The sequence below is a fragment of the Electrophorus electricus genome, chromosome 5, assembly GCF_013358815.1.
Source record: "Electrophorus electricus isolate fEleEle1 chromosome 5, fEleEle1.pri, whole genome shotgun sequence".
Classification (NCBI taxonomy): domain Eukaryota; kingdom Metazoa; phylum Chordata; class Actinopteri; order Gymnotiformes; family Gymnotidae; genus Electrophorus; species Electrophorus electricus.
Window position 1 is genome coordinate 29,340,194 of NC_049539.1, and position 15,361 is coordinate 29,355,554.

Consider the following 15,361-nt stretch of genomic DNA (forward strand, 5'->3'; position numbering starts at 1 on the left):
AAAAATATATACTAATTGCGGTAAGGTTGCATTTGGATAGAAAACCTATGAGCTGACTTAATAATTCTGCTACACAGAGTTGGTCTCATGTCAGTCTGGTGCTTGTCAGGGTTAGAGGTCATCAGGGGAAGGAGGAAATTGTTGGAAAAAATGCAGTAAATGAATCCAGATTTGAAAGTAGGCTGCAATTCTTGGATTGGCCATAGGAGGGCGGTGCAGTACAAAACTGGGGCAGCAGTTACACCCATTCTCAGTCGTTTTTTTTCCCTCCGATTAGTCACGTCTAAGCAGCTACTCACTTGAAGTCTGCCTTCTCGAAATGACAAAATGTGCGTTCAGACCCTTGTGGGAGAGGTTTTTGTTTTGAAAGAGAGCAGCAGGGGTTTCTGGACTGAACGGCGACTGGTAAGATAGTGAGACAACTAAACTGTGCAGTGGCGAGGGCACTGAGAATAAACCGGCACGAGCAGGTAGCTTCACTGGCCCCGCACTTACATGAGGAGCCAGGTGTCCTGCCTGGGTATACATGAACCAAACGCTGACGTTCTCAACATCTGGACAAAGGGGTCCACCCCGAACAGGCCTGCATGTACCTGTACCCAGTTCGGCATGGTGTTTACTGAGATTGTTTTATGCTGTGAGAGTTAACCTGCTGTTTACTGAGCTTGTGTTTATTCTGCAGGTCTGTGCTGGGTGAGCTTCAGAAGATCAGGAGGTTTAACTGTATTCTTTAGTCAATAGGGTACGTGTGTGTGTGTGTGTGTGTGTCTGTGTGTGTGTGTATGCGTGCGCAGTTTCCATCCTTAATTCCACATGCAGTTCTACTGGAGAATAGCCCCACTCTGAACTCAAGTGACCAGACTCAGAATTGCAAGATGACCTCTGACCTCTTCAACGTCCCTTTCACTGATTAGTAGTGTGTGAAGCTCTTTAGAGAACCTCCAAAGTGCCCCAGGATATAAACGACCTCCTGGCCCACTTACCCTAACCCCTAACCCCATCATCTCCAAAACCTCCTTCATCACTTAAACTGTAGTAAGCTGATCCACTTGTTATGACATGACTGGAACAAATATGATCCTTCTTTTATCATATTCTACAGTTTATGTAGATGTTTTATTTCTTTAAACTTTTGAATAATAATGACAATATAGTGCTTGTATTGTTTTTAATTCATTATGAAATCAACTCGAATTAAAATGGTGTCCATCACATCTGCACTGGAGCCTTTTTTTTTTTGTGAGCACCAGGCTGTGAGAGAGAGAGAGAGAGAGAGAGAGAGAGAGAGAGAGAGAGAGAGAGCGCTGTTTGGTCATTGTTTCTGTTCCAATTTAAGAGTGCTAGAGGAACTTGAAGCGCGAGTGCCAGTAAGGAGCCATTTCTGCTGTCGTGTGCTGCTCGGAGCGCGGCACTATGGTATGTACATCTTTCTTTACGTAGTATGACAGGGGTTCAACTTTTATGTGTAATATATGCACAAAGACAAAAATCTTAGACCCCTGTGGGCAGTAAGTGTTTACTACTACAGTGTTTAGTGGGCAGTGGTTAAGGTACTTGACTAGTAATCAGAAGGTTGCCAGTTCAAGTCTCACCACTGCCAGGTTGCCACTGTTGGGCCCCTGAGCAACACCCTTAACCCTCAATTGCTCAAGTTGTACTCAGTCATAATTGTAAGTTGTTTTGGATAAAAGCGTCAGCTAAATTGCATGAATGTAAATGTACTATAATAACAATGCAGATCAATATAAAGATTTGGGGGGGGTGTGCGTTGTAATGCTAGAGGTAGATGTTACTGAAATGTATGAAGTATAACTGACATGTGGGGTTCCTCTCCCAGTATAAATGAAGATGTGTGGGGTCCTTCCCTCAGATGAGGAACTTCCTCATAGTGCATATCCTCTGGTCTAGGCCAATAAACACCACCAACAAATACTTACTGCCCTGGTGAACAGCTCGAAACACAATTTTTCTATAGTGCCTGCATCTTTTGAGCAGTGCCATGTGTATAAACAGTTCGGGGGCAGAGGACCTGTAACAAGAGGTGCAGGTTTAACTTCAACATGCTGTTTCCAGGTGGCTGACTATGAGATGTAATAAGTCTGGTTACAGCTAGTGCCCCACCTATTGTGTGCAGTCTGGAAATGTGTGCGTGTGTGTGTGCGTGTGCGTGTGCGTGTGTGTATGCGTGTGTGTGTGTGTGTGTGTGTGTGTGTGTGTGTGTGTGTGTCCATGAGCCATGTGTCAAACATCCTGGTGTGGTTGTGATTACACTTCTGCATACATTAAGGTTAGAGCTGCAAACACCAATATGGTGGATATTAGCGTGGATATTACACACAGCGTTGTTGGCATTTTAGCACTCACGGCCAGGAGGAGCATGCATCCTCCAGAGAAGGTGCTTCAGACAAACCTTTTAAGATCCTGAAATGGGTGTTGTCACCCTTCATTGGTCATCAAAGACAAAGAAGACGATTGGCCAGAAAAAGAAACATACTATACTTCATTTACATGCAATACTTCATCATACAGTACTTTGTCATATAGTACTTCATTATACACAGATTAACACAGATTAATTATGAACACAAATCAAGTGTAATGCACATGTAATATATGAATGAAATATAAATGTATCTCTTCCAGACCCATTAATTTCATAATCGATTATTCATATACAGGAATAAACAAAAATAATGTATTAATCATGTAAAATGTGGATGGAAATGAAATGTAGCAAACCTTATCATTTTTGTCTATTTGTTTTCTTAATATGTAAAACAATGCTGAGGTATAACAACTTTATAAACATCTGGTTACTATACTGACATCAGGTCTCAGCTACTAGACAGTACAGGACCTGGTAAACACCACCAGCTGAAGGCTGGTCCCAGATCAGTGTTATTTTGTTATTTTGATACCCTCTTCACATCCCTGTGCTATTAGAGTAATGAGAACACATGCACTTCCTCTGGAGTATTCATGAGGGGCCTCAAACATCCTTTAGCTAGGATGCCTCTCGGACCACGTTCACCTGGGACGCCTGTTGGACCACGTTCACCTGGGACGCCTGTCCGACTACGTTCACCTGGGACGCCTGTCGGACCACGTTCACCCGGGACACCTCTCGGACCACGTTCACCCGGGACACCTCTCGGACCACGTTCACCCGGGACACCTCTCCGACCACGTTCACCTGGGACGCCTCTCGGACCATGTTCACCTGGGACGCCTGTCGGACCACGTTCACCTGGGATGCCTGTCGGACCACGTTCACCTGGGATGCCTCTCGGACCACGTTCACCTGGGCTGCCTTTTGGACTGCCTCCACACCACGGCGGGGTGAGTTATCTGGGTGAGCTCCAGATTCTTACTCCAGATTTGCATGTCTAGATTCATAAGTGGTTGTGTAATTCTCTGGCTGCTGTAATGACCATGAGGCAGACAGAGTGACCACAGTGTGAAGTGTGAGAATGTTGGTTGACTGTGCTGGGTGGTGAGGGTTGACTTTGCTGGTAGTGTTGGTTGGCCATGCTGGGAGGTTTTGGTTGATTGTGCTGGGTGGTGTTGGTGGAGTGTGCTGGGACGTTTTGGTTGACTGTGCTGGATGGTTTTGGTTTACTGTGCTGGGAGGTTTTGGGTGATTGTGCTGGGTGGTGTTGGTTGACTGTGCTGGATGGTTTTGGTTGACTGTGCTGGATGGTTTTGGTTTACTGTGCTGGGTGGTTTTGGTTGAGTGTGCTGGGAGGTTTTGGTTAACTGTGTTGGGTGGTTTTGGTTGACTGTGCTGGATGGTTTTGGATGACTGTGTTGGGTGGTGTTGGTTGACTGTGTTGGGCCTCTACCATGCCCAACTTTCATTCAGTGCTCCTGATTATTTAATTGTGGACATTTCCAAGATACTTATACCGCACACGATTTTCTGAACACTAGCATGTGCACAGAAAGAGAGTGTGTGTGTGTGTGTGTGTGTGTGTGTGTGGCTGTGCGTACATGCGTCCACACCATATTTTCAACCCAACTTAATTATGTAAACTACAGCTCTCCTGTCACGCTGTTGTGATCTGTTATCTATTATCCAATAATAATATTAGACAGATAATGTAGCATCATCAGTATCATAGATAAATAATATGAACAGTTTGGTTCTGAATGTGTGATTATTTGGGAGCACTTTTTAACAGGCAGGGTTTTCACACATTGGGCTGTAAGAGTGGGGAGGGCCTGAGAACTTAAATACTTGTGTGGTTTTACCACAGGACATCCAACAGTTAAAAATACACCCAGACCTCCAGCAGATGCACACATACTGTTAGAAAAATGACAGCTCATGGAGAAAAAACAGGAGTGGGCTTGTTTCTTTAAGAGCATGTTAATATAGAGTGGAAATGCAGCAAGAGATGCAGAAGAGTCCCAGACAGAATGACCAGTGCTACACACACACTGTAGTCCATCTGTTGGCATGCTTGGTGTGTCAGTGTCTATGTGGTTCATCACTGCTTATGGGGTGGTAGTGGTGTGGTAGGGGGTAGTGGGGTGGTAGCAGTGGTGTGGTAGGGGGTAGTGGGGTGGTAACAGTGGTGTGGTAGGGGGTAGTGGGGTGGTAGCAGTGGTGTGGTAGGGGGTAGTGGGGTGGTAGCAGTGGTGTGGTAGGGGGTAGTGGGGTGGTAGCAGTGGTGTGGTAGGGGGTAGTGGGGTGGTAGTGGTGTGGTAGGGGGTAGTGGGGTGGTAGCAGTGGTGTGGTAGGGGGTAGTGGGGTGGTAGCAGTGGGGTGTTAGGGGGTAGTGGGGTGATAGCAGTGGTGTGGTAGGGGGTAGTGGGGTGGTAGCAGTGGTGTGGTAGGGGGTAGTGGGGTGGTAGCAGTGGTGTGGTAGGGGGTAGTGGGGTGGTAGCAGTGGTGTGGTAGGGGGTAGTGGGGTGGTAGCGGTGGTGTGGTAGGGGGTAGTGGGGTGGTAGCAGTGGTGTGGTAGGGGGTAGTGGGGTGGTAGCAGTGGGGTGTTAGGGGGTAGTGGGGTGGTAGCGGTGGTGTGGTAGCGGTGGTGTGGTAGGGGTAGTGGGGTGGTAGCGGTGGTGTGGTAGGGGTAGTGGGGTGGTAGCGGTGGTGTGGTAGGGGGTAGTGGGGTGGTAGCAGTGGTGTGGTAGGGGGTAGTGGGGTGGTAGCAGTGGTGTGGTAGGGGGTAGTGGGGTGGTAGCAGTGGGGTGTTAGGGGGTAGTGGGGTGATAGCAGTGGTGTGGTAGGGGGTAGTGGGGTGGTAGCGGTGGTGTGGTAGGGGGTAGTGGGGTGGTAGCAGTGGTGTGGTAGGGGGTAGTGGGGTGGTAGCAGTGGGGTGTTAGGGGGTAGTGGGGTGGTAGCGGTGGTGTGGTAGCGGTGGTGTGGTAGGGGTAGTGGGGTGGTAGCGGTGGTGTGGTAGGGGTAGTGGGGTGGTAGCGGTGGTGTGGTAGGGGGTAGTGGGGTGGTAGCAGTGGTGTGGTAGGGGGTAGTGGGGTGGTAGCAGTGGTGTGGTAGGGGGTAGTGGGGTGGTAGCAGTGGGGTGTTAGGGGGTAGTGGGGTGATAGCAGTGGTGTGGTAGGGGGTAGTGGGGTGGTAGCGGTGGTGTGGTAGCGGTGGTGTGGTAGGGGGTAGTGGGGTGGTAGCGGTGGTGTGGTAGGGGGTAGTGGGGTGGTAACAGTGGTGTGGTAGGGGGTAGTGGGGTGGTAACAGTGGTGTGGTAGGGGGTAGTGGGGTGGTAGCGGTGGTGTGGTAGGGGGTAGTGGGGTGGTAACAGTGGTGTGGTAGGGGGTAGTGGGGTGGTAGCGGTGGTGTGGTAGGGGGTAGTGGGGTGGTAACAGTGGTGTGGTAGGGGGTAGTGGGGTGGTAGCAGTGGTGTGGTAGGAGGTAGTGGGGTGGTAGTGGTGTGGTAGGGGGTAGTGGGGTGGTAGTGGTGTGGTAGGGGGTAGTGGGGTGGTAACAGTGGTGTGGCAGGGGGTAGTGGGGTGGTAGCGGTGGTGTGGTAGGGGGTAGTGGGGTGGTAACAGTGGTGTGGTAGGGGGTAGTGGGGTGGTAGCAGTGGTGTGGTAGGGGGTAGTGGAGTGGTAGTGGTGTGGTAGGGGGTAGTGGGGTGGTAACAGTGGGGTGGTAGGGGGTAGTGGGGTGGTAACAGTGGTGTGGTAGGGGGTAGTGGGGTGGTAACAGTGGTGTGGCAGGGGGTAGTGGGGTGGTAGCGGTGGTGTGGTAGGGGGTAGTGGGGTGGTAACAGTGGTGTGGTAGGAGGTAGTGGGGTGGTAGTGGTGTGGTAGGGGGTAGTGGGGTGGTAACAGTGGTGTGGTAGGGGGTAGTGGGGTGGTAACAGTGGTGTGGCAGGGGGTAGTGGGGTGGTAGCGGTGGTGTGGTAGGGGGTAGTGGGGTGGTAACAGTGGTGTGGTAGGGGGTAGTGGGGTGGTAGCAGTGGTGTGGTAGGGGGTAGTGGGGTGGTAGCAGTGGTGTGGTAGGGGGTAGTGGAGTGGTAGTGGTGTGGTAGGGGGTAGTGGGGTGGTAACAGTGGGGTGGTAGGGGGTAGTGGGGTGGTAACAGTGGTGTGGTAGGGGGTAGTGGGGTGGTAGCAGTGGTGTGGTAGGGGGTAGTGGGGTGGTAACAGTGGTGTGGTAGGGGGTAGTGGGGTTATGCAGGTATGAGTGTATCAGGGACAGTGGTTCACACAGGGCCATGTAGGTTTGGATTTTTTTCCCCTTAATAATAAAAACTTTCATTTAAAAACTGCATTTTGTGTTTAACACTTTTTCACACCACCGTACATACAGGCCATTTGGCCCGTACCAGAGACCATGTATCTGAACCGTCCCCTTTTCATCTAATGACCATTTTCTTTCACACTAGCAGACTCCTGCAGCTCCTTAAGACTTGTCAGATCTGCAATAAATCCTGGTTCCTCAGTTTCTGACAACCTATAATTTCTCCATATGGGGCCCACTGGTCACTGAACTAAAGCTGTTGCTGCATCTTTAGCCTCCTGACCTGCATAGTTGTTACCCCTAATAACTGGCTGGGCCACCCTTAGCAGCAACAACTACAATCAAGCATTTGCGATAACTGGCAATGAGTCTTTTATAGCACTGTGGAGGAATTTTGGCCCACTCATCTTTGCAGAATTGTTGTAATTCGGCCACATTGGAGGGTTTTCGAACATAAACTGCCTTTTTGAGGTCATGCCACAGCATCTTAATCGGAATCAGGTCAGGACTTTGACTAGGCCACTCCAGAGTCTTAATTTTGTTTTTCTTAAGCCATTCACAGGTGGACTTGCTGGTGTGTTTTGGATCATTGTCCTGCTGTAGAACCCAAGTGTGCTTCAGCTTGAGGTCACGAACAGATGGTTGGACATTCTCCTTCAAGATTTTTTGGTAGACAGCAGAATTCATGGTTTCATTTACCACAGCAAATCTTCCAGGTCCTGAAGCAGCACTAGCACCACCATATTTTACTGTTGGTATGATGTTCCTTTTCTGAAATGCTGTGTTACTTTTACGCCAGATGTAATGGGATATACACCTTCCAAAAAGTTCAACTTTTGTCTCGTCAGTCCACAGAGTTTTTGGGGATCCCAAATGTCTTGGGGATCATCAAGATGTTTTCTGGCAAAACTGAGATGAGCCTTTATGTTCTTTTTGCTCAGCAGTGGTTTTTGTCTTGGAAATCTGCCATGCAGGCCATTTTTGCCCAGTCTCTTTCTTATGGTGGAGTCATGAACTCTGACCTTAACTGAGGCAAGAGAGGTCTGCAGTTCTTTGAATGTTGTTGTGGTGTCTTTTGTGACCTCTTGGATGAGTCATCGCTGCGCTCTTGGGGTAATTTTGGTCGGCCGGCCACTCCTGGGAGGGTTCACCGCTGTTCCATGTTTTCGCCATTTGTGATTAATGTCTCTCACTGTGGTTCGCTGGAGTCCCAAAGCTTTAGAAATGGCTTTATAACCTTTTCCAGACAGATAGATCTCAATTACTTTGTATCTCATTGAACTTCTTTGGATCGTAGCATGCTGTCTAGCTTTTGAGGATCTTTTGGTCTACTTCACTTTGTCAGGCAGGTCCTATTTAAGTCATTTCTTGATTATATTGATTGCAAGCTGACCTGGGGGAATACATTAAGTGCTAACCATCAGTGGAAGGTTCTCACGCTGTATGCAGTTACAAATACATGTATAGTGCATAATTATTTATTGATTAAATGTTGAGTAAATGATGATTAGCTATTAAATGTGTATAACCAAACATTATAGAAAAGAATAGAAAAAAACATTGGAAAATGTTAGAATGAGTAAATGAGTAAATGCAAATATTATATTGATTAGATAGTGTAGCCTGAAATATGTGTTAAAAATATTATAATATATTGATTAGATAGTGTAGTCTAAAATATGTTTAAAATATTATAATGTATTGATTAGATAGTGTAGGCTAAAATATGTGTTAATATTATAATGTATTGATTAGATAGTGTAGCCTATGAGTGTTTAAAATATTATAATGTATTGATTAGATAGTGTAGCCTAAAATATGTGTTTAAAATATTATAATGTATTGATTAGATAGTGTAGCCTAAAATGTGTTTAAAATATTATAATGTATTGATTAGATAGTGTAGCCTAAAATATGTGTTTAAAATATTATAATGTATTGATTAGATAGTGTAGCCTAAAATGTGTTTAAAATATTATAATGTATTGATTAGATAGTGTAGCCTAAAATATGTGTTTAAAATTTTATAATGTATTGATTAGATAGTGTAGCCTAAAATATGTGTTTAAAATACTATAATGTATTGATTAGATAGTGTAGCCTAAAATGTGTTAAAAATATTATAATGTATTGATTAGATAGTGTAGGCTAAAATATGTGTTAAAAATATTATAATGTATTGATTAGATAGTGTAGCCTATGAGTGTTTAAAATATTATAATGTATTGATTAGATAGTGTAGCCTATGAGTGTTTAAAATATTATAATGTATTGATTAGATAGTGTAGCCTATGAGTGTTTAAAATATTATAATGTATTGATTAGATAGTGTAGCCTATGAGTGTTTAAAATATTATAATGTATTGATTAGTGTAGCCTAAAATATGTGTTTAAAATACTATAATGTATTGATTAGCTAGTGTAGCCTAAAATATGTGTTTAAAATATTATAATGTATTGATTAGATAGTGTAGCCTAAAATGTGTTTAGAATACTATAATGTATTGATTAGATAGTGTAGCCTAAAATGTGTTAAAAATATTATAATGTATTGATTAGATAGTGTAGCCTAAAATGTGTTAAAAATATTATAATGTATTGATTAGATAGTGTAGGCTAAAATGTGTTAAAAATATTATAATGTATTGATTAGATAGTGTAGCCTAAAATATGTGTTAAAAATATTATAATGTATTGATTAGTGTAGCCTAAAATGTGTTTAAAATACTATAATGTATTGATTAGATAGTGTAGCCTAAAATATGTGTTTAAAATACTATAATGTATTGATTAGATAGTGTAGCCTAAAATATGTGTTAAAATATTATAATGTATTGATTAGATAGTGTAGCCTATGAGTGTTTAAAATATTATAATGTATTGATTAGATAGTGTAGCCTATGAGTGTTTAAAATATTATAATGTATTGATTAGATAGTGTAGCCTATGAGTGTTTAAAATATTATAATGTATTGATTAGATAGTGTAGCCTATGAGTGTTTAAAATATTATAATGTATTGATTAGTGTAGCCTAAAATATGTGTTTAAAATACTATAATGTATTGATTAGCTAGTGTAGCCTAAAATATGTGTTTAAAATATTATAATGTATTGATTAGATAGTGTAGCCTAAAATGTGTTTAGAATACTATAATGTATTGATTAGATAGTGTAGCCTAAAATGTGTTAAAAATATTATAATGTATTGATTAGATAGTGTAGCCTAAAATGTGTTAAAAATATTATAATGTATTGATTAGATAGTGTAGGCTAAAATGTGTTAAAAATATTATAATGTATTGATTAGATAGTGTAGCCTAAAATATGTGTTAAAAATATTATAATGTATTGATTAGTGTAGCCTAAAATGTGTTTAAAATACTATAATGTATTGATTAGATAGTGTAGCCTAAAATATGTGTTTAAAATACTATAATGTATTGATTAGATAGTGTAGCCTAAAATATGTGTTAAAATATTATAATGTATTGATTAGATAGTGTAGCCTAAAATATGTGTTAAAAATATTATAATGTATTGATTATAGTGTAGCCTAAAATGTGTTAAAATATTATAATGTATTGATTAGATAGTGTAGCCTAAAATGTGTTTAAAATATTATAATGTATTGATTAAAATATTATAATGTATTGATTAGATAGTGTAGCCTAAAATATGTTTAAAATACTATAATGTATTGATTAGATTGTGTAGCCTAAAATATGTGTTTAAAATATTATAATGTGGTTGTGTTATTCTAACCAGCCTCAGTCTCCACCCGAAACAACCAAAAGTCTCTAACTGAACATCAAATGGAGCTTTAATCCGTTAAAAGCACAGTGGGGAGGAAAAGGAGCCGCATGAGCCAAAGGATATGCAGCCAGGAGCCACAGGAGGAATAACGCATTACTACAAAGCCGATTATTAACAAACCACGATTAGCAACAACAGGGATTCCAGTTTAGATAACGCACTCATAATGGAGCCATTAAGCGTTGTTTGGAAAGAATGTACAGCTGGAGTCACCAAACAGAACACAAACATGCCCTTTTCTGCTAGTAGCATATCAAATGCAACCATTAATGATGTGGCTTGTAGTTGTTCAGATATGGCTGATTAGGCCATAATTGATAAAACACTGTTGGTTATAATATATGTAATTTTTCAAATCAACATTTTTGTTTATAGTAACCGACCTGAAAAGCACAGATTCAAATCCTGCAGCAATTTGATTTCTAGCATTGAATTAATCTGGAACCCTTCTGGGGACTCCAATGGTATCAAGGTCCACTGTATCATCAAACCTACCTGGTACCACAGCGTGTTTCTGAACATGAAGATGGGCATTGCAGACACAGGAACATACGTTTATTTACACACAACATATGACAATTAGCTCGAAGGCTAACGGGGATCAACACGGACACCACGAACGCGTAAACGATAGACTTTTGTGTGCTAATGGCACAATGAGGCGCAGGTGTGAGATACACCCACACACAGGCATTCGGGAGAGGGGCCGTATCGTGACAATATGTAGAGCATGACTTGTAAATAAATCAACCTTTTTTCTTCTTTTTTAATCTTCGCTGTGTCCTCCGTCTTCACGTCCGCCTCCGGTCATTCTCTTGTTGCTAGCACCGTTTATATATTTGCTGTTCTTTTGTTTTGGGCCGTTCGGCGCTGGTCTCTGTTTGGAGATGTTGTCTACAGCACAACATTTTAATTTTCCTCTGTTTCGCCTTTCTCCTTGTAATCCGCTTCTTTGTCTTTTAATTGTCTCGCACGTTTTTCCAACGCTTGTAATATTGTCAGTTTACGTCTTTGGTCAACCACTTGAGTTTTCTTTCTCCTTGCTCATTGAGGTCTTTGACTGTTCGGCAGATCCTCTCGTGGGCCACTGGTTTTCTTTCTTTTTAGCCACCTTGTTCTACTTTTTCATAAGATTCCTTCCCTCTTTTTCTGTCCCCATCCCTTCTGGTAGGATCATGTGAAGTGCTGTGATCTTCTCTACTTGTCGTTTACTTAGTTTGGTCCCCATATTGTGTATCTCTGTTTATGTTTTGTGTTGACAGTCTGTGTTTAACTATTTTTAAAATAATTCACTATTTCTATTTTTACTTTAATTAAATAATATATGTATTTGTTTTTATTATGCAGTCACAGGTTAAGTATACTAATTAATCAAAGTGTGTATAGTAGGCATGTGTGTGTGTGTGTGTGTCCTTGCAGCTCCCACCCTTGAAAATAGGGTAGTTGCCCTACTCTAGAAAATAAAGCTGCAGACTCAGTAATTAATTGAAGAGAATAGCAGGTCCCGTGTTTATTTTGCTGTTCAGTATAAACCACAACCGAGTCACAGTCCAGAATATGTCTACCAGTCCAGGAGGTCATGATCTTTATACACTTTCTCCAAGGACAGTTACACAACCACTATTTTCAGAGGTCTGACACAGAGACCATCTGAGCTCTTACTGAAGTCTACAGAGGCCTTTTCTATATGAACACAGTTTATTTTAAACCATCCACATTTTTCTGCTTACAGTATCATTTTATTACCTCACTGTACTGTACACCCACGAGTGGTAGAACCGAGGCAATATTCAGTACGGCTCAACATTTTTATTTTTATAACTGAGTCTGATTCTGCACTGAAACAGTTGGTTTAGGGGTCTGACATGCACACGGTTTATGTTCCATACCTGTAAAAGGTTCACTAAGCGACCCTCTGCTCTTTGCTATTTATGGTTTCATCTGGCTCTGCAGTGTAATCCCAACAGTATAAACTTCGACACCTTGAAGACTTGCTTTAACACAGCTGGAAACTCCAGAACCGCCTGCAAGTCCGTCACAACCGCAAGCTCCATGGACAAAAAGGCTAATGCCCCTGTTACCCTGAAGGGGGCACTAGCTAAGGGAGGGCGAGAGGAGAGCAAAGGGATATTCCCTGCCGTTGACCCCACCCCCAAACCTGCTGGGTTCAGAATCACTCAGGCCCACATCCTCCCTCAGAAGAGAGGCTCCAGCAGTGGGCCGACGGGAGTGGGTGGAGACAAACAGATGAACGTCAAACCTCCACCCAGCCGGAAGAAGCCACCTGTGACCAGGCAGAACGTGGTGGGTGTGCAGGGCAAAGAACCCTTCCGTGCCTCCGCCCACAGTACTGCAGGCTGCGCTCAGCCGAAGAAGAAGCCGTTGCCCGTCATGAGAGTACGTCCCATGAAACCCGGCAGACCCCCTCGCGTGGACCTGGGCCAGTACAGGAGCCGTGGTGAGGTCACCTGTAACCAAGGTTACTAGTAAACATGAAGTTCAGTGTTTTTTATATACCCCCTAAACCTAGTCCTGATGTCCAAAATGCTAAACTATCCCTCTCGCTAATACACCATAACCCTAACCCTGACCCTAATACACCCCTTAATCCTAACCCTAATCCTGTACATGTAACCCTATACATCCAATCCTAACCATATACCTCTAACCCTATTCATCCAACCCTAACCCTGTACATCTACCCCTAACCCTATACATCTAACCCTATACATCCAATCCTAACCATATACCTCTAACCCTATTCATCCAACCCTAACCCTATACATCTAACCCTATACATCCAATCCTAACCCTATACATCTAACCCTAACCCTATACATCTAACCCTAACCATATACATCTAACCCTATTCATCCAACCCTAACCCTATGCATCTAACCCTAACCCTGTACATCTAACCCTATACATCTAACCCTAACACTATACATCCAACCCTAACCCTGTACATGTAACCCTATACATCCAACCCTAACCCTGTACATCTAACCCTAACCCTATACATCCAATCCTAACCCTATACATCTAACCCTAACCTTATACATCTACCCCTAACCCTATACATCTAACCCTATACATCCAACCCTAACCCTGTACATCTAACCATAACCCTGTACATCTAACCCTATACTTCTAACCCTGTTCATCTAACTCCAACCCTGTACATCTAACCATAACCCTGTACATCTAACCCTATACTTCTAACCCTGTTCATCTAATTCTAACCCTGTACATCTAACCATAACCCTGTACATCTAACCCTATACTTCTAACCCTGTTCATCTAACTCTAACCCTGTACATCTAACCATAACCCTGTACATCTAACCCTGTACATCTAACCCTGTTCATCTAACTCTAACCCTGTACATCTAACCATAACCCTGTACATCTAACCCTGTACATCTAACTCTAACCCTGTACATCTAACCATAACCCTGTACATCTAACCCTGTACATCTAACCCTGTACTTTTAACCCTGTTCATCTAACCATAACCCTGTACATCTAACCATAACCCTGTACATCTAACCATAACCCTGTACATCTAACCCTGTTCATCTAACCATAACCCTGTACATCTAACCCTATACTTCTAACCCTGTTCATCTAACTCCAACCCTGTACATCTAACCATAACCCTGTACATCTAACCCTGTACATCTGCCTGTCACAATGAAATGATTTGCACTGGGTGCATGATTTTTTTTCACAGACACACAATCATAAACTGACATTATAACAGCACACATTCATAACATGCAGCAATAAACGGTTATACAAAACATTAATAAACGCATTCCTCACCTGTCATATAAATCTGATAAGATGAGAGTGGCGTGTTTGGTTTAAAAACAGAACCATTACAGTGAGCACTTCTCTCTTTTGCAGTTGCCATTGTGTCAGTTGATAATGTCCTGAAGTGAGTAGTCTGTTACGCCTTCTTAGTACCCGTTATTAACTGAAATATAATACCTGAATCACAGAATTCGTTTGACTCTTATAAATGATTTTCTACTTTTATTCCTTTAGACTGACTGTAGAATCCCCTGTGCTCTCTCTCTCTCTCTCTCTCTCTCTCTCTCCCTCTCCTTCTCTCTCTCAGGGATTCATATATCTATGATGATGTGGGTGAAGGTATGTTTTAAATCACTGAACTAATTAAACCTATATAAAAATGTATTTGTGTCATTTGCGATTCCTTCACAGACAGTGTGCGTGTTTTTATTGCAGACTGCATCTACGATAATGACTTGAGCTCAGTTACGGTAGTCCACACACTCCATGATGTGTACCCATGAGCAAGCACACATCAGGTGTTGTGGAACAGGACTGATGAGGCAGACCACAGCTAGATGTTGTAATTACTCAGATCACAGCTAGCGTTTGTAAACAATAATAACATTTAATGATTGTATTCTTGCTAAAATGAGATTATGTTCATTGTTAATCTGTGTGACAACAGAATCCTTTATCACCAACACTTTCATAGTGTAATCCATACAGCTATATTAATAAAGGTTTCTTGCTGATGTGCTTGTTGCTGGATAAATATGTCTCACCAACAGCTCTTTTGCTGACTTTCACCCATACTGAACCATGAATGAGACTAAAATGACTTTTGCAAGCAAAGTACTTCTGAATGAGTAGTAGTAAGAGCCAGTTTGTATATGAAAAAGTAGATGTTTAAATCATAACATTCGTTCCATGGGGTTATAAAGTTCTGAGAGTGTAGATCCGTTCTTTCACTTTGAGTTTCCTCATTTCATTGCTGCAGCAACAGGCAGACGTGTCGTTAGTGCAGTGTCCATTAGTATTAAAATGT

General features: G+C 42.6%; 1 protein-coding gene across 1 annotated transcript in view; it reads left to right on the forward strand.

Moving 5' to 3' along the window:
- Positions 1–1,378: 1,378 nt before the first annotated feature.
- The window catches only part of LOC113568499 (cell wall adhesin EAP1), a 13,992-nt gene continuing 9 nt past the window's right edge, over positions 1,379–15,361 (forward strand). The window contains exons 1-6 of the mRNA XM_026996709.2: positions 1,379–1,416; positions 2,944–3,339; positions 12,473–12,977; positions 14,428–14,458; positions 14,642–14,673; positions 14,770–15,361. The exon at positions 14,770–15,361 is cut by the window's right edge and continues 9 nt beyond it. Coding sequence (XP_026852510.2) covers positions 1,414–1,416; positions 2,944–3,339; positions 12,473–12,977; positions 14,428–14,458; positions 14,642–14,673; positions 14,770–14,837 — 1,035 coding nt within the window. The 5' untranslated portion in view covers positions 1,379–1,413 and the 3' untranslated portion in view covers positions 14,838–15,361. The remainder of the gene's footprint in view (positions 1,417–2,943; positions 3,340–12,472; positions 12,978–14,427; positions 14,459–14,641; positions 14,674–14,769) is intronic.